General features: G+C 40.2%; 1 protein-coding gene across 1 annotated transcript in view; it reads left to right on the top strand.

The window, feature by feature from the left end:
* UNC5D (unc-5 netrin receptor D) overlaps positions 1-18,637 on the top strand; it is an 88,320-nt gene extending 69,683 nt beyond the window's left edge. Inside the window, exons 13-18 of the mRNA XM_075724181.1 lie at positions 3,208-3,376; positions 5,000-5,227; positions 8,745-8,894; positions 13,993-14,157; positions 16,009-16,187; positions 18,433-18,637. Of these exons, the coding sequence (XP_075580296.1) occupies positions 3,208-3,376; positions 5,000-5,227; positions 8,745-8,894; positions 13,993-14,157; positions 16,009-16,187; positions 18,433-18,637 (1,096 nt within the window). The remainder of the gene's footprint in view (positions 1-3,207; positions 3,377-4,999; positions 5,228-8,744; positions 8,895-13,992; positions 14,158-16,008; positions 16,188-18,432) is intronic.
* The last annotated feature ends 1,001 nt before the right edge of the window (positions 18,638-19,638 follow it).

Raw genomic sequence — 19,638 nt, 5'->3', positions numbered from 1 at the left:
AACAACGGGAATATTAAATACCCGCATTTGGTAATGTTTCCCTTTCCTGCCTTGCCTAATCAACGGCTCAGAACTGCCCGAGAGTCTTAGCACCACGTCAGTTATTACACAGACTCTGGCTACTTGCAACAAGTGTGAGAGTTCATCTAATTAACTGATTTCAGTTCATTTGGCATTAAATAATTCCCAGAACTCCCATATGTTTGTCCAATATGTTCTACAAGGGGAATGATTCTCTAAAAGCAATTAAATAGCTCCTTTCAGACTAGCTTGCCATTGGCCATTCACCCACATCGCTGCTCTCAGTCTCTCCATGATGCACGCTGTCAGCAATTACACAGAGTGACCCTGGAAAGCCGCCAGCGGCCGTGACCAGAGCCTACACTAGTTCAGTGACTCGGGCTTTTTCTTTTTTTTAATTTTTTTTTTTTTTAAATGAGGTGGGTGGGAGGGCGCTGGGTAGACAGACTATAATCATAGTCTCCCAGTTGTCTTTCCCATCAACTTTGCTAGGCTGCTACCAGGACTCTCCTACCACTACTGACGTTATTTGTTCTCGTATCTTGTGTATTTGTGTTTTGTTTCATTCTTGATGCTTGAAAAATTTGAGCTATTTATTTCTGATGGGGACCATCACCAGTAGCATAACTAAAACTCTGGATTCACATCTCCTAAGGGTGTTGTGCTGAAAACAAAATAACCTGTATTTTGCTCCCATTATTGAAGATGAATTGTTAAGCTTTGTACTGGAGGTAACTTCAGCAAAATTCCACCACCACCGCCTCCACAGCCTCCCCATATTTTATGCATTTGTCAGCAGCAGCCACTTGGCAAAGGACGTGTGTGTTGGGAGAGAGATAGGATAGAAAGGCATCGACCAAGTTAAATAACTAAGGTTTGACTCGCTCTCTGGAAATACGCTTGCTACCCCCCTTCCTGCGGCTGCATCAAACCAGATAAGGCAGTAGAACGCATCACCCTTTGCCAAGGTACAGCAGAGAGGAATCATACGAACTGAGTAACTTACTGAAAAAATAAATATGCATAAAAGTTGGCTTGAGGGTTTCTAATAATTCTGAAACATTTTCCTTTCTTTGTAGGTAACTGGATGATTTCTTAAATTAGCTGGAAAGAGAGGTGATTTGGGGTAACAGCGGGAAGGTTTTATTTTTAAGGAAATCAAATAGCCATTTGTAAAGAGTAGCAGTGGTTGGTGTTAAGTGATGGTCTTCTGTGCAAAACCAGGGTTTTCCTAGCAATGAAGTTGTTGTGAAAATTTGTTTGTTATTCGTAGGCATAAGCAGAAGCAAGTAGGTTTTTTTGCTTGAACCGTTTGCTTAGAATAGTCATTCTGCCATCCGTTCAACAAAACAGACAATCGCCTCCTGTGTCTCCTAACGTGGTGAGGTTGCTGCTTTGCTGCAGCAAGGCCTGCCAGCACTGTGCTGCGCGCTCTCCGCTCCTGCCTGCCCCATAGGCGCTCGCTGTTCAAGAGCAACGTGGCAGCTACAGGAGAGGCTGTGTTTGTGCTTTGATTTTTTTTTTTTTTGCCTACGAATCCTACAAACACTCAGAAGCACTGAGGCTTAGGGAGCATTTATTATTATGACACTTGAAAAAGAAAAGGCAGAATTGGCCTTTTTTGTTAGCATGTTATGTTGTCCCGTCCCCCCCCCCCCCCCCCCCCCAGTCTTCATCTCACAGATACTTGTACATGTAGTCTTTAGTAAGGGATGGCACTGAAGCTGTTGGAACTTTTCAAGTCTTTAGCAAGAATGGTAGTTTTAACTGCATTTTCAGAGCACCTGCTATTACAGTTATACTGAGAACGCTACCCCCAGGTGATGCTCGATGGACATGCACAGTCAATTTGCAGGATTGGAATCTGATGGATTTCAGTGCAGGGCTACACATAAGTGTGCCTACGTGAGAGCTACATTCACCTAAATGTATTATCCCGTCGGCTTGGCTCAGAGTTCAGCAGCATAGCCATGAAGCCTGGGCTCAGCGTAGGCAGCGTGGGATGGTTTGGTTGTTGCCACGTTGCTACTGCAAAGCTCTAAGGGCAGGGGTGGTGGTAGCTTGTGACATGGCCAGGGAAATAGATCCTAATCTTTAAGCAGGGATTTTCTCCCTTACTTATGTTTTAAGTTTTATTATTACGTCATCTTATTTATATCTTGGTTCAGGTTCTTCCCTTTATTTTTATCTTGGAAACACCATTTGCTTTAAGAGTGAATGCCCTGGCCAGTCATTTAGAAGCCAAAACTTGGCAACGTAGAATCCAACTGAAGGATTACAGTGAAAAAAAAAAAAAAAACCAAACAACAAAACAACCCAAACCCAACCCCCCCCAACAGGACAAGATGTTTCAATTGCTAGTTTTAATGGCTAAGGACTGAGTCTCATCCACTTTGTCACTGGCTGCGTGCAGGTGTTTATGATAAGAGGTAAGGAAAGCACATTTATGTGGGACAGGGCTAAATTTAGGTTTAAATGAACGAAAGAAGATTCTTGTCAGATACTTCATCTATATAACTTAGCAAGCAGTTAATCTAACCAAACAAAGGTGATACATTCAGCTTCCAGACTTCAGTTGTGCTGATGGGGTCTCCATTGACAGTAATGGAGCCCACATGCGTGTATCAACTTTGCAGCGTTCTAAATTTAAGCAAAGAAGTTCTGTGCCTGATGTCTGCTATAAGTTACCTAGCTTGTTCATTCTGCAGAATATAAATGTGTTTTCAAACCAGGGAGCTCACACTCAATCTGGGAAAATTTATGAGACTGTGTTTTTAAACCATAATTTGTTTTATCTTCGCTACTGTGAAAATATTGTTGATGACAGTCTTTGAAGGCAGAGTTAGATGGTAATACTACCAGCTGGTGCATAAAGCGAGGCTTACTTGCATAGAGTAATTTTAGTGTTGTATTTGGTTTAAGCAAATTGAAATGTATTTTAAAGACCAGAATCCTAAACTGACCAGCCAATGATTTGAGTAGATATGGCCTAATAGTTTTGTTTCATCTCCAGCTACTGCTTCTACATGAAAATTAGCACAGTAATTGGTTCGCTTATCCTTTCCTGTAACAGATGAGGTACTTAGATTTTAACTAAAATATTTTAAAATTTGCAGTTAAAGTAAATTTTCACTCCTTATTAAAAAGAGCCTGACAGATGTTATTGTCTCCCCCCCCCCCCCAAAGCCTACAGCCAGAAGGCACAGATGTTCTTCTGGGACCAGAAGTAACTTGTGGGCCCGCAGATTTGTCTGTCAGCACTCCATTTGCCTTGACAATACCGCACTGCGCAGAAGTGAATTCAGAGCACTGGAATATTCACTTGAAAAAAAGGACAGCGCAAGGAAAATGGGAGGTAAGTTTAGACTTCAGCTAGCGATGGAAACGTGATTGCTCTTATTCATGCAGACACAGGTCAAAGATTATGTAAATGATAGAAAAAGTCATCTTAAAGAAATAATTAAAGATTTTGCATTTTGTTAAGAACCAGCTAAACTATTTTCAACTATTTTACCAAGATGTGCAAAAAGGGTTAACTTCATGATCTAGACCACGTGACATGAGAAAGTATTCATTTTCTTGGATCACTTAATGGAGCCAGTAGCCATTTATTTTTAAAAACATTGTTTTGATAGATCATAGCTACCAAAGAGACTCATGTCAGAACAGATCATTATATCCATGCAAGAATTTATCATGCCATAAGAAAGTTATGGAACTCATTAAAAATATACACTTCCAAGTGTAATTTTTTTTTTTTACCTAGGAGAATCCTCCTGTTTTAAAAATCTTGTCTCTTTGTACATGTCATTTTGATGGGCATTCAGTGGTCACTCTGTGCTCATACCCTCTGAAGGATTAGTATACGTTAAATGAAAGATTTTGCTTTTTTGGTTGACAGTGTATTTTCTAATCCCAATTAATCAGGGAAAGTAAGCTTTGTGCATTTGTGACATGGGCATTTAATCATTTGTGTCTGTCCACCTGCATTTTTTAAGCCCACTGGCCATCTTCAACTGAAACTGCTTGGTAGGCAGCAGTCTTAAACATAGTAAACTTTCTGCATCATCTGGGGAGACAGCCTACTAATAATACTCCTGAAGGGATGGCTAAAGCATGAACCAAACTGTTACTCAACATTACAGAAATCCACACAGGATGGAAAGGTGCCGAATTTCCCACGTATAAAACGTTCACTGTACATGTTAGAACCACAGAACCCAGTAACTAGACACAAATCCATAGGCAATCAGATTTTATTGCACTGCTGCTGCTGGAACTATTTGGTTCATTGCGTTGTGAGGAGAAAAAACCCCAGTAAGTTAAAGCGTTCCTAGATGCTATAACTTACTATACTTTTCCTCCTCTAAACCATTTCAAGGTCAGCTTAGTTTTCCTACTTCGGATGCACTCAATACTTGGTCAGCTCCATTGGCGCTGGGTACAAAGGAATTAATGAGGAGTGTAACACCAGACTGTAGACTCCTCAGATCCCTCATCTAACGATGCTGTAATGCAGAACTAAGCATGAAAGGCAAAAGAGTGGGATAGGGAGTTTTTTTGATGAAGGTAAACATAACTGTAATGGATGTTCTGAAAGGAAGTCAAATACCAACTATTGTTCAAGGTTTGCTTATTGACTTTAATCTTCAAGGTAATTTCCTAACTTGACATTGGGAAAAAAATTAGCTAGACAGTCAAGAGCACTTGAAAAAGAGATGCTAAAATTGCTTACCCATCATCATTATTATTATATGCTGTACGCATTGAATTCTGCACGATATATTGCCATAAATCCTATTGCTGACTCAGGGCTAAATTGGGAGTATTTACTTATGTCGGTAGTCTGCCTTCTCCCCTGAGGTCAACACGAGTCAAGATTGCGCAGACTGGCTCTCAGAATTACTTCACGTTCCAGTTGAATAAAAAATAAACAAATAATGTCATGACTCCTATTGTCCTGAATTTCATTTTGCAGGAAGTGATGTCTGTGGAAGAGGAAACTACTTCTTGCTACTGCCTGTTGGATCCTTATGCCTGTCACATTCTCTTAAACAGCTTTGGAACTTATGCTCTTATTGGAGAACCCATCTCTGACTGTGCCGTTCGACAGCTGAAAGTAGCGGTTTTTGGCTGCCTGTCTTGCAATTCTCTGGATTACAATCTGAGAGTATATTGTATGGATAACACACCTTGTGCATTTCAGGTAAATGGTTTCACTTCATTCATTTGGTTTTAGTTAGTTTTCCACAGAATACTAACACTCCTTTATTCCTGGGGATGGTCCCTGGGCAACAGCAATGGTCCAGACCACAAATGAACGAGAATACTGTGTATGTTTATGCCACTGCTGCATGACTTGGAATAAGTCCCTTAATTTCTCTGCGCTGTTGTTTCCCTTGTGGATTTACGCTGCAAGAGCTTTAGGACAGCCAAACCTTCTTTTCATTTTCTGCCAGGCAGATGGAAACCCACTCTGCCCACGTCCTAGGGAATCACAGGATCCTAGGATCACGCAGCCGCGGTTAACACAGCACACAGCTACAGCTGATAAGCCAGGAGCGTTAGGGTGGGCTCAAGGCCTCGGCTACCACGTGGGCACAGGCAGAGCCTGCTCGCATCCGGAGCTGAGCGCTACTCCCCTACAAGCAGGAAATCTAAGTCATTATCATTTGATGTGCAGTATTTATCACGCTCATTACCCTGACACTGTCATTGGTTAGTTCAGGATTTCCTCTCCTTTTTACAATTTGAGCAAGAAGAAAGAGATTGCCTCACTACCTTTTTAAACAAATAATCTTGCATTTCCCCTTTAAAAAAACCAAACAAACAAACTGCAAAACAATCCCCGAGTGACGATTAAAATTAGCATGATTTTTCTACATGGTATTCCAAGACAAAACAATGAAATTCACTGGCTTTTGCAGCCTTAGCAAACTCAGAAGCTTTAACAAAATGGTTTTCTTTTGGGAACTAAAATGAAGAGAGTTGTGACAGATGAATTTTTGCTTCCTTTTGCTATCGCACAGAATAGACACGTGAATCTTAATGAAGCACGCACTAATGTCTATGTGCTCCTAATAAAACCAAAGCCACTGAAAGGATTGTGAAAGACTTACAATAGCTTTGTAATTATACCCCTTATAACACTTACACAATTGGCAGGTTAGCAGTATTTTCCGGCCCGAAATTCAGAGGCCCGCACTCCTTAGGCATTTGTGAGCACATACCGGTGGCTTTGAGTCATCCGTTCAGTTGATCTGAACCTGTACTGTCTGCTGCCTGTAGCAACTGCATCAGTTACACCATGCCTGTATGCATTCAGTATTGTGCAGCAGGTTTATTAAAAATGTACGAAAATCTTTGGAACTTTTAAATACAGAGAAAAAAGCTGCCACAAAATTGTGCAACACAACTATGAGAGAGGCCCACAAGAGGAAAATGAGATTAATCTTACTCAGAGCAACCATTTATTTTCTTCACAGTACTTCGTACAGCACGGTGCAGTCTCTTTCAGCGATTCATTCATGCTGAATTTTACCTTCAGTATATTAAATTAAAAAAAACCCACAAAAGCCCTCACCCATAGCAGCCTGGTTTGACTGTACCATCTTGTTTCTCAAATTATTGTGACATTCAGCAAAACAATGAAGGAGACTGGCTTATTTTTTCATTGATGCACATCAAAATAGGTAAGATTTCAAAGTTAGTTGTTGCTCTTCTGTGGAAAATTGTTAGAAGAATAATTACCAGTTTTCTGCATTCACAGAACTTACAACAGAGTGTGTACGTAATGAGACAACTGTGTATTTATTAAATTATACTTCCCTTAAAAGCATGCTGCATCAGCTTCATGCTAGTGTAAATATTAAGTGGTGAACATGGAAAATACAAATTTTTTTTTTTTTTTGTATGAAGTATCAGATTGGGCTTACCAAGTTTTGTTTGACACTGTTAATGCTTTACAGTGCAGTCCTATATGAGACACAAAGTTCCTTGCTTTTTCACTTTGTCCCTGTGTGAAAACTTTACCTTAGTTTTCCAACAGGTGACTTTGCCCTTAATGCAATTCCTAGTGTGCTGGGAAACTCTTGGCTCTCAAAAGATAAAAAACCAAGTCCTTTGTATTTTTTATTTTGCCGTAGTCCTGCTGATGTTTGTGGAATTAAGGACCACATGCATTATTAAAGGTAGAGCAGTATTTATACAACTACGGTACATTTTAAAAAGGTTCCAACACATTCAGGGAATTTTGAAAATTGTTATGAAATAAGCTTATTTGCAGTTGAAAATCAAAAACTGAAGTCTCCATTCTTATTCCTCCTTTCTTGTAAACCCAGCCATCAGGAGTTAAAACAAACTGAATGCCTGTAAATTGGTTTATAATAGAAATCCATTATTACAGTTTCAGAAAGCTCTAGCAGTCATTATATTTTCAGAAGGTCACAGCGATTCCAGTAGTTCTTCTAACAACAACTTTGCTACTGACAAGCACTAAACCTCTTCAATGTACACAGATTTTATATCATTTATGTGGATAAAAAAAGGTAATTTTGAAAGACTGCTTGCTAGCTGATTTTTAAAGACTTCTGCAAGCTTTCCTTTCTCACTAGCATTTTTACTGTAACAGCACAGGAATAAACATTGCATAAGTACAGGAGGGGTGGGTTTTTTACTATTATGTTTTAAATTCACAGAATTATATAAAAATTTAGGTTGGAACAGACCTCTAGAGGGCTGTAGTGCAAATTCCTGCTCAGCCAGCCCTTCCAAGGTTGCTGAGGGTCTTGTCCAGTAATTCTGAACATGTTCAAGGGAGGAGAAATGAAACCGAAGTATTTTGTCTAATGCGTACACTTGGTGTCTTTCTTTCAGTGCTCTTTAAAGTCCTGAGAGTAATTTCTCACCACAACTGCTGCCGACTTCATCTATAACTGAGCAGACTATTCACCAACATGCCTGATGTTGTCTGTCTTCCTTTTAGTCTGTTCAGTAAATACCTTGCTGACCTTTGTCAAGTGTTTAAGGAATACTAGACACAACCCGTAGGAGTTTTTTATTCAAAAGCTTAATCAGAATACCAAGGATAGTTGTGTTATTCCAGAAGAGAAGAGGGACTAAACTGCAATGTCGTCACAGTTTAACCGGTTTCCATTTCCTCTTTGGAGGGAAATCGCTTTACCTGGAAATGGGCTGACATAGTCTGGCTTCCCTCTTCATCCTGATGTTAGAGCGCGCTCTGGGCAGCGCTGGTAAACGTCTGCTTTGTACTGGTGATCCTGCGGGATGCAATAAAATAGTAACAATCAAACACAAGTAAATTGCAGTAAAAAAGAAAACTGGCTGGCTTTGACTTGAAACCCCAAAACGTGAAGACAGCCATTACTGTGCTGCAATACCCTTAAAGTTTCCTTCTCCAGTACTGCGCTCCTAGTCTGAAGTTATGTGGGTCTTGATGCTGAGGTAGCCAACGAGAAAATCCAGTGTGGCAAGTACCATTATTGCGTACGGGGAGACGGAGCCGACAATGCCTAACCATCCCTCCAGCTCCAGCGGTGAAATACAGATGCCAGTGCCCATCAGCTGCCCCATGAGAGAGATATCCACTGCTGTACCCTGTAATGCTGTAGGTGAACCAGGCACCTTTCATAAAGATGAAGTTTCATTAGATTTAGGATTTGTTCCTAATACTGAAAAAATTCTTTCCTTCTCTGCCATTGCAGGAAGTGGTTTCGGATGAAAGGCTCCAAGGAGGACAATTACTGGAGGAACCAAAACTTTTGCATTTCAAAGGGAATACCTTCAGTCTTCAGATATCTGTCCTTGATATCCCCCCTTTCCTTTGGAGAATTAAACCATTTACTGCATGTCAGGTACTTGTCAGTTTTACTTGTCTACATTTGCATTCAGAAGAAGTAAGAATTTTCACTGGTATAGGCATAACCCAAAGAAGACAATGGTCCCTTCTATTTTTGAAAAGTGTGGTTTTAATCTCTTGAGTATGCAACAAAAATGCATTGTCTTACGACTTTGACAAACACAGATTTTGTATATAACAGAATGCTTTAAACTTTTCATTTTACAAAAATGCAAGCTTGTACTTTTCCTCATTTCAATTACCTCCAACAGAAGGCCTATAGTCTTGTTAAAATTTATCACTCGTGAAGATGTTTTTCATCTATTGAAAACGGAATGAGAAAGATAACTATGAATATATGGCTGAAAATGACATTTAAATGTACGCATTTAAATGTCACGAGTTCAAATTGCAGCACGTATATACTAAGATTTAGAACTGAGGAAGAGCAAATTATTTTCCCTGTACTACATTAATTAAAGAGGCTGTTGAAGACAGGAAAGTAAAAATCAAAACAAAAGAATTTCTAAGTGTAATGGTTACTGGAAATTATAAGCAATGTGCTGGCACATAGAGTGGGCTGGTCGTTTAAAATACAGAACCTTAGAATTAGACTATATAATCTCCCTTTTCCCAGAAGCATATAGAAAGACGGTTATCTATCATCCGGTATTTTGGCAAAATGTTTTAAATGTATTGCCATGTTCTCCAAAACATGAGTGTAATGGGCTCTGAAACTTATAAACCCTGATCTATATCCAGATAAATTCTTATATCATTAAGAATATAAGGATAATTTATGCTACAACATAAGAACTGAAAGAAACCGCATCATTTCCAGCTTCACACGAAGAACTACTTGCTTTGAAGTGTTCTCTTTATTCTGCTCACTTAAGTGCATTTGAAAGACAACCCGACCAGTATGAGGATGCCCCCCTACTGTATCAAATACCTATCACAACTAGTACCTGCCTGAGCAGTGAAAAGTCGTGGTTTGTCCTAATACAGCAAATTGAGTTTTGCCTCACACTGCGTTATAATCACAGCTCCATACTTTGATTAATGTATTGTCTCTTGGTCCCTTGTCCAGTCCTGGGGAATAAATCTGCATGACAGACTAAAATTCAACCTCAACGCGCCATTTAGAACGAGGCTGTTTTGTGAAAACTGCTTTCTAATAACCGTTTGGCAGATTTGAACTAAATGTACGTAGCGTCACCGTATGTCGATCTGACTGCTTTAGAAGGCAGACAAATCGCCTTCCACAGCCCCATCGTGCAGAACGTGCATTGGTTAAGTGTCCAGTGTACGAGAGAAAAAAAAGCAGGAAAGTTTTAATTGAACTTGTCTCGCCATGGTGACTGCTTCAAAAACACCACATTACTTTGGTGAAAAATTCCCTAGACTTTTCTTGCAGCAAAGCAACTTCTTTAAATAGCTCTAGAAATAGAATATAAAACTGTTCAGAGATTAACACTTTCGCTCGCCTATATTGGACGCAGTAGAAATGCCTGTTCATAGTGCTTGCGAAGGCTACTGCAGAAAGGCATTGCAACTGCGTAAGGAGGAATAGCCCCTAGGAACCCAAACGACACTGTCATGTGATAAACTAGAAAAATGGCCTGCAGAAAACAAAACTTACTGTGCTGTCTGCAAACAACTTTGCTGATAACCGCTCTAGCCTCCATGTTTCTTTGTAATTAAGAATTTGGGGAGGATTATTTCTGCCTGATAATTTCCGTAAAGTTGTTACTTCTTTGGGGCATTACCTCCTTTGCTGGTTTTGAGTCCCTGCTGCATGCAAAATTCTGAGAGTGACTCAGAGGCCTCAAAATACTTTGTGTGCGGTTCAGCACTTTTCTTAATGCTGTGTACAACTTTATGAATAAATCTATTGCTTATGGTATATTAAACTCAGGTATTTTTGTTCTCTGTTGGCAAGTAATAGTCTAGAGTTTCCAGTCAAAACTGAACCACAGGGTTCTGTTAAAACAAGACATGATAGCCAATGCAAATGTCTCTGTATCGATCTTCATGCGTTGCAAGGACCTCGCTTTGCTCAATCTAATGCAAGCGGCACAGTCCAAAGTAGCTAATAAATTTATTGCTGCAAAATAAAAACAAAAAAAAAAGTCAGATGAGGGAGCCATAACCCACGGAAGACTGCTTAAGTGCTGTGCTTGCTTTAAGGCAGGCATGGACTGGAGACCTGCTGGGGATTTGGATCCTAGCAGGCACATCACCCGTTCTCGCGGCAGCCGCTCGGGGTTAAAGCTCTGTGCAAAACCTCTGCTGGCAGAACGGGCTGACACAGTGCGGATACCAAAGCCAAATAAATATTTACAGTTTATAATTGAGTATAGCTAGGATGACTTGGGACAGCTGAGAAATATCACAATTGTTCCTAACGGAGAGCGCAGAACAACTTACGCTGGCTTTGTATTTCCCTCTCAGTGAAATGTTTTGTGAAATGTCCCAACGCTGTTGACAGCTTTGATTTGGTTCCAGCCTCTTTATATATAAAATAATCTATTTCTTCATATGGAGTTTCTTCCAGTGTTTACTTGTTTTCTCTCCTACATACCACACTTTAAAAACAAGCTGGCTGTTCTGGTTGTCAGGAACAACTGAAAAGAGCCTACTCCTTAATTTTCTGTTTGGTCCACCAAATGAAACCATTATCAGAGAGCACGATGAGGAAAGATTTATGTCAATGATTTCTCAGATAAGTAAAGATCCCGCTCCCAGGCTCGAGCAGATGAATAAATCATCATGTAAAACGGTGGCATAAAAGCAGTTAATGGCAGGTGGTAGTCAGAATTTCTCGAGACTATGCTAAGTGCATTTGTTTGTCCTGGCCATCCTGCAGGAGCAGATGCTGAGTGCTTGGCATCCTTCCCACCACGTTCACAAGTAACTGGGGGAACCCTTAAAACTGGTTGGGTGTTAGAGCAGGAAGAGGCTGTGACGAGCATGTTAAGAAGCCAGACAGGCACCTTTGGGGGTTCAAAGCAGCTGTCTTCCTAGCATCTTGCGTCTCTTGGAGGACCCAGTGTCTGGCTGTAGCTATGAGATGATTTACATTCCCTCTGTCTGCTAGGAACTTAATTATAAAGGGAGAATAAAACTGAAGGCATTTCTGGAATACTTAAACGTTCATCGTTCCACCATGCTTTGCCCCCCTGCATTATGTTTCATATAATTCTTTTCAGCTGAGTGATTCTTCCACTCTGAATGAAAGCGGAGATGATTACTCTGGAAAAATCTAATTACAGTTGCTCCACTTCTAATATTTTGCTAACATTTCCTTTATCGCTGTTGGTACCTTGCTACTGCTACCAACTCAGGATCTAAATGCAGAGCTTATCGTTATCACTTAGTGCATCGTTACAGATAGCCCCAGACGCTCTTTAAGAAGCAGTAAACTGCGTATCAGCTATGAGTACGATAGTCTCCTTAGTTTAGCCCTGACTGTATTTAAAGTATAGGGTGAGGCTGATCTTTGAAGCTGTGCATTCTCAGATTACCAGCGAATAGCTAATTTCTTCAGGGACATAGAGAAGATTGCAGCCTAAGTCCAATGCAGATTGCTCATAGGAAGGCAAGAGAAGAAACGCATGTTTTCCGAGCTGTAAGCTCTTAGGTGAGCTTCCATATCGAAACTCATCGGGAGAGTGAAGTGCATGGTTTACTTGATTTCAACAGCTAACTAGGTGGTAGGTCACTCAGTTATAACCATCAGTACCAAATACCGAAGGAATTATAGCTGCCTATAGGCAGCACATCTTATGTCCTTGTCTGTCATTTATTAACCCTTTAGAGAGCTCTGAAAAATGCAAGCAGAATGCATGCCCAGATTAAATTTGCGTATCGTAATTATTGTATTTTATTTGAAGGATCAGCTTCACATGCTGTTCAAATCAATTATAAAATTTAAAAATAGTGCGTGAAAAAGGGACAGTAACCTGAAAATTCATAATCCTCCTCTAGAAAAAGGAATGTAAAAACCTTTAGTTTTCTCATGTTAGAATAATTGCTCATTGAAGCTGTTTAATGCTGTCCCATAATCATATGGGTGAATGCTAAGATAGAATGGAATGAAATATTAATACCAGCCTTTTTTTCCCTTTTACATTATTCTCCAGGTTGCCAAGTGTACAGTATTTTCCAATATTTTGAAATTCACAGAGAACACATTTGGTTTAATGGTTTTTACTGTTTGCGTGCCTTCATGGCTACAGTGTAGAACGCCATAGTGGGCTTATAGCTGATGTTAAAGTTTGGAATTTTATTTTTTTTTTTTTTTTAAAAAAAAAAGGTATTCTGAAAGTGTAAAGAGAGGAGACCATTAACAGAACTTTGGTATTTAGAAAGTAGTCCTAAAACAGAAGCTAGCTGCCCCCTACGTACTTCTCCTGTCTATTTCCGTACGTTTTTAGGAACTCAAAGCAACCAGAGATGCCAGAAATCTCTGATGATTAATTGCTGCAGTTGTCTATATAGCATTTGATGAGGGCATTCATCCCATAAACTGTCCCTGGCTGAAGTAGAGGAGTCACTGAAAGTAGTCACAGAATATAACAGGATGAAACTAAGTAAAACAGACTGACCAGTGATGTGCAGTGGGCTGCACGTGACTACCCAGGCAGGTGGGTGTTTTTAAATTTGGATGGACCATAAATATAGAAAACATGCCGTCATGCTCTATGCTGCATTAACTTAGAGAGGAAGTACAGTTCTTGATGGGAAGTTCCTTTTTTGGGATTCTGTAGTACAAGGTGATGGCAAGGAGGCACAGATTAGAGTAAGAGTTCCGATCCCTGCCTAGGAGGAGTAAGTGAAGTGCATCTTTCTTGAATTTCATTGTAGATGAGAGTCTGTCATCATTTGCGTCACTGAACAAAATCTAAGCTGTCAGCAGGTGTAACACCTTAGTATTTACCAACTGAATTGTCATTTATTAGTTTTGTCCTACTTTGAGTTGGAGGGATGTTAGTAAACAAGCGGTTGCAGAGCAAAAGAATGGATTTTTTTCCTGTTTTGCGATTGTCACAACTTCTCTCTCCCTCTCTCACGCCTGCTTCCCCGTTCTTGCGGGATGCGTTCTCTCGCAGGAGGTGCCGTTCTCCCGCGTGTGGTGCAGCAGCCAGAAGCCGCTGCACTGTGCCTTTTCGCTGGAGCGCTACACGCCCGCAACTACACAGCTGTCCTGCAAGGTCTGTGTCCGGCAAGTCAAGGGTCATGAGCAAATCCTACAGATCCAGACATCCATTCTAGAGGTAAAGTGTTCTCTCTCCTTTTTGTTTTGTTAAGTTGCTGTGTAGTATGAGACGCGATCCCTCCCCATTTTTGTCCTTTCTATGTAGGTCCTGATGCCCTGTTCAAAACTGTAACAAGTATATAAAGCCTTACAAATTCCATTTCCAGCAGAAATCCAGGTACAGAGATTCTACAACACTAAAAATAATTCATATTTGAGTTGGTGGTAATAGTTTTCTTGCAAAAAGTTTCTGAATAGCTTGCAGAGCACTGAGAGTTGAAAGCAGAGGGATTGCCTGTATGCTGTTAGGCCACTGACCAGTCGCTTATTCGAGCATTTTGGTATACGCAGAACGTCTTGCAAGGACTGTAGCTGCGCTCACAGGTGAAAAAAATCAAACATGTAGTCAAGCAAGCTGGTGATGTGTCCTATGGCAATGAAAACCTCAGCTCTTTTTTAGATTATTGAGCAACTTTGTTGATTAATCCAGATTAATACTTCTGGATTAAAGATGTATGCCCATTGCACCGTGCAGAGAATGAGGCAACTAAATAAGAAAACCACAAATATAATTTTGTATAAAAACATCCTCAGAATACGGCCAAACATTGTTCCAGTTCTTTATTGTTACTTCATAAAAAAAACTTCTGTCATTCTCTATATATCTCAATACAATGTTGCTGCTGCCTGCTTTTTTTTTTTTTCTAAAAGAAGGACCTATCTGTCCACAAGTCCCCAGAGCATGTTGCAATTCTGTCTTCAAATGGATTTGCTAGTATGGAAGGCTTTCTCATGCCTATCTCAAAAAGTGATTGAAGAGTGAGGATAATCTGACTGTAAAATAAATATATAAATAACAACTGAATACTTGAATTGCTCGTTGCTTTACAATTCCCTGAACTAACCAGGTAGCAGTAGCTTATCTCACATGTGCAGGGTATGAAAATGTACTATTGTTCTGCATATTTAATTTAAACAGTCAGACCATGCGATATATCTACAGCACTGCTATTATTTTCCATGGATGACTTTTGGGATGTGTCATAAATGTTATATGAAGAGACTATAGCATCATTGTTATTTAATATTTATGCTGCATTGCACTGAAACGAATAATGCATGGAAATGCGACTCGAAATATTACACAAGACCGGTATAATTTCATAGGAAAAGCATGGGCCAGATCTACAAAAGGAGCTGGATTCCTAGGAGATTTTTAATATAGAACAACTGAGGTACTTATAGAATTTAGGTGTTTTTTAAAAAGTCACAAATGAGGGATTTATGTGTCCATATTTTAGGCTTAAGCAATTAAAGATTCAGAAACCCATACTCTTTTGTGGCATTCCCTCTACCAATCACTGCTCTATTGGACTTTGTCTGTAACACAAAAATAAACAAAAGGAGGAAACTTTGGAAGGAAAAATTATACTATTCTAAATGTTTTTATACATAGGTGCTTGTGATGTTCTAGAAGTTCCTTCACAAATCAGAAAAATACCTCTTAGCTATTTAATTTTCTGTTGCCAATTCTACAAACTGTAGCTGGAAGCTCAGGCTCAGGTGTGATGAGTCCTCCAAAAGTCCTCCAACAGCAGACCTGGCGCCCAAGAGGTACACGTAGCCCGGCTCCCTGCAGGTAGGTCCCTGCGTAACAAGGCAGCAGAACGAGCAGGGAACTGCCTGCGCTCACAGCTGTTCTCAGCCTGAAGAGGCTGTGCAGGGATGTTGCCTCGGTTCCCCGTTTCTGAACAGGAGGGTGCGACAGGACTCTTGGACTGCTCTCTTACCATGCTAAAGAGCCGCCTACGGACCCGCGGCAGGCAGAAAGCCTGATGCCCTAACTGCTGTGCTTTTCTATCCTGTGTAGAATGAAAGAGAAACCATCGCTTTCTTTGCACACGACGACAGCAACTTCCCCGCACAGATGGGTCCAAAAGCATTCAAGATCCCCTACTCCATTAGACAGCGAATCTGTGCAACATTTGACACACCCAATGCCAAAGGCAAAGACTGGCAGATGTTAGCACAAAAAAACAGCATTAACAGGTAATGGCAGGCAGTTTTGAAAGGTGAACATTTACATATGCAATGGGAATAATTTGCTGCTGGTATGGGGGTTTTTTGTTTGTTTGCTGGTATTAAAGATGTCTGCATAGTAATTAACATAGTTACTCTCAGTTCATGCATTCTTTTATATCCTAGCTGCTGTGAACAGGAACTGCTTTCTCCTCTGAATAAGCCCGCGTGCCCTGTTCCTACCCAATGTTTGCTTCCAAGGACGGGTTCTTTGTTCCGGCCGGGACCTTCTCTTTGTGTGCCCACGAGAGTGGGGTCTTGGTGAAGTACCAGGCTGTAGAAGGATTCTGGCACTGTTGCGTGCTACAAAAGCAGTGGTTTAAAAGACTTAGGAGGTTGCATGTTCTCCCAGAAAAATCATATGGCCTCTTGCCTTGGCTTCTGTCTGCATATTTTGTATTCCAAAATGAGTTACACATTTTGCAGGGTTTTGTTGGGTTTGGGTTGTTTTTTTTTAAGGAAAAGGCATATTTAAAAAAGAAATTCATGCTCTACTGTTAGGAGTAATAATATTATGATTATTAAAACTGAAAGATGCTGTAAAAACTAATTTACTACTTATTTTGCCTTTGCCGCCTGGCTAAATTAAATTGGTGGAGGCAGTTCACTCAGAAATATTTTCTGATTGTCACAAACGCCATAAATGTGTTCCCGAGAGGGAAGAGGAATACTTAAATCAAGCAAAATAACTTTTCATTGACTTGTTGCTTTGCATGGCAATCTCAATAAACCACATCTGAACTAAAGAAAAAAGTAATTTATAGTCTTGCAGCAGTGAGAGAGTCGGAAAATTCTGCTTTACTTATCAGCGTTTACTACCTATTGTCAGGAGCTTTAATCTCCCCTGGTTTCTGTTCCTCATGTGCAGAGGAAGCTGGAGGAGATTTCTTCTTTCTCAGGGAACTGAGACGGTGTACTAAGGAGATTACACTGACTTGTCTAAGACCGCATTTGTGAGAGCCCTTTAACTTTTGATTCTGTGTTGGACACAGCTGGTAGGGTCTTTGCAATATCTATTTTTATAAAATCAAGTCCATAGATAGAAAAAGGAAGTTGTTGAGCAGTTTAAACAGCCCAAAATGTAGTTATAAAACCAGATGGTAGAGCATAAATACTTGACTTCACAGATTCCCACATAGCTGCTGCACAGCACAACCCATTAGTGTCATCGTAGTATTTCCCCATCCATTTCAAAACACAGGCCACTGCCGTACTAGTAGTTCTGTTGAAGTCAAGGTATTACTTGACAGGAACTAAAGCCTGCCTTTAGTTCCTCAGTTTAGACAGTAATCTGTTCTTTCAATGCACTGGAACCTCATATTGTTGCTACAGGGAGCTTCGTCAAAGCTGGAACTGTACCGCACATACGCACACGCACAGACTGGTCGCTGCATGTTAGAGATGAAGGTACTGAGGCAAGGTAATTAGCAAAGCTTGAGGGGGAAAAAGAGAGTATCTGCCTGTTTTGTACTCATGGGTAACAGTCCAAAAATGGTCAGTAGCAAATACTGAATTATCTTGGATTTGGTTTGAAAACCTAACAATAGCATTCAAGTCCGAATCTCCTTTTCTGTGGTACAGGTTCATCCGTTTCTTCCTGTATTTACAGATATGTACCCATATGTAATACGAATGCTATAAATAACATTTCTGCTTGTGAATGTGCATTTAACGTATTTATTCAGATGATTATGTCTAAAGCCCATAAATAGGACTTACAGGGTAATGTGTTTAGGACAAACACTTTGTTTTACCAAATTCTTTGCAAGTATCACCCCTGTAAAGTCCTAAAACCTACATGTTAATAAAATATGATATCTTCACATAATCACAGGCATCAATTTAAGTTATATAATTCCTCTCCCTGACAAATACTTGCAAAGTTTACTAATGATGCTTTCCAGAACTGACTCGTTTTCTAAATTATATAGGATGGCACTGCTGGCCAGCATTTATGTACCTCAGAATATACAAGTCCCTTGTTCGTTCTACCTCTGCTAAACTGAGCAAGTGATACTTGAAGAATAAATGCACCCGTGTGTGTCCTCTTGAGGGTTCCCTCCACTCATCTCATCTAGGTCTTCCTGAAGGTTTTTTGGTTTTTAAACACATCTAGAGTGCCAGGCGCAACAGAGGGCACTTGCACATTCCTGGTGGCTGCAGGATATGCTGCTCCTCATCCTTTTTGTTTCACCTTTTTCTCCCCTCCTTTTAGGAATCTCTCCTATTTTGCTACGCAGAGCAGTCCATCTGCCGTCATTCTGGACCTCTGGGAAGCCCGACATCAACATGATGGCGACCTCGACTCCCTAGCCTGTGCCCTGGAAGAAATAGGAAGGACACACTCCAAAATCTCAGACATAACGGCAACGGAGATCGAAGAGCCTGACTTCAACTACAGCAGACAAAATGGACTTTAGTCACTTTTTTCCATCCAAGAACTGATGGCCAGCTTTGACTATTACACTAGAGAATCTCTTTGGCAGGGAGGAAATAAGGGTTTCTGCACACTGTGTGTATGGAAACAGACACTCATTTCCACAATGCGGTTTTCAGTTGGAGGAGCAGAAGAAGCCCTATTAAGAATCATCTCAGTAATAAGGAAAACACAAGCTTCTCCCTGTCCTCTCTCATTTAAAATCCATGTTTTAATGTCAAAACCAAAACTACACATCTGTCATTCCTGGGGCAGGAAGGAGTGAGATACAGAGCCATAAAAGGTAAATATTATGCTATGTATTTACAAAACAGTAATGCTAATGTAATACCTAATGAAAATCAGCAAATAGGATACTGAGTATTTAGAGCCACTAGAGGTTAATCCTAGCTTAAAGGTTTGTCTTCTTGGGGCCTTGACTCCCCTCCATCCTGCATCTCTAACTTACCGCACTTACAGAGTGGGCTTACAACCTCATTTGATAGCATCATGTTGTGACTTTCTATCTGCTACAGAAGAACTGAAAATCTGGCCTTATCCTGTTCAGATGTTTGAGGAATTAGAAGATTTCATAACTAATTTAATTGGTATCATGTGTGTTCCAAACAATTTCTTTTAAAAATTCAGTCACTTAATGAATGTACATTTGCTGCAGAGCTTTCCTGCCTATTCTGTTAACAAAATAACAGAACAAAACCCTTCTCTGTGAAATTAGTTTGTGTGCGTGTGTGAGAGAAATTTTCTAAAGTTCTCGGCCTGCAAACTTCCACTTAGTCAAAAAATGTGGTTTTGGGGGTGGATTTAAATAACCAAATAAAATGCAGGAAATTGCCAGCCCTATTTTAGCAAGTTTACACATTTTTTATTACTTCATGTTCTGGGGCTAAACTAAAAAGTAAAGGTGAAGTCAATCAGCACAGCTTAATTTTGGTTTAGTTTCAGACTGACACGATAAACCCCACATAGTATTGCCAAAAGTTGGCT

Source organism: Pelecanus crispus, chromosome 21 (assembly GCF_030463565.1).
Source record: "Pelecanus crispus isolate bPelCri1 chromosome 21, bPelCri1.pri, whole genome shotgun sequence".
Taxonomy (NCBI): domain Eukaryota; kingdom Metazoa; phylum Chordata; class Aves; order Pelecaniformes; family Pelecanidae; genus Pelecanus; species Pelecanus crispus.
Note: the sequence above shows the minus strand (reverse complement) of the source record. Positions and strands in the feature narration are given on the sequence as shown.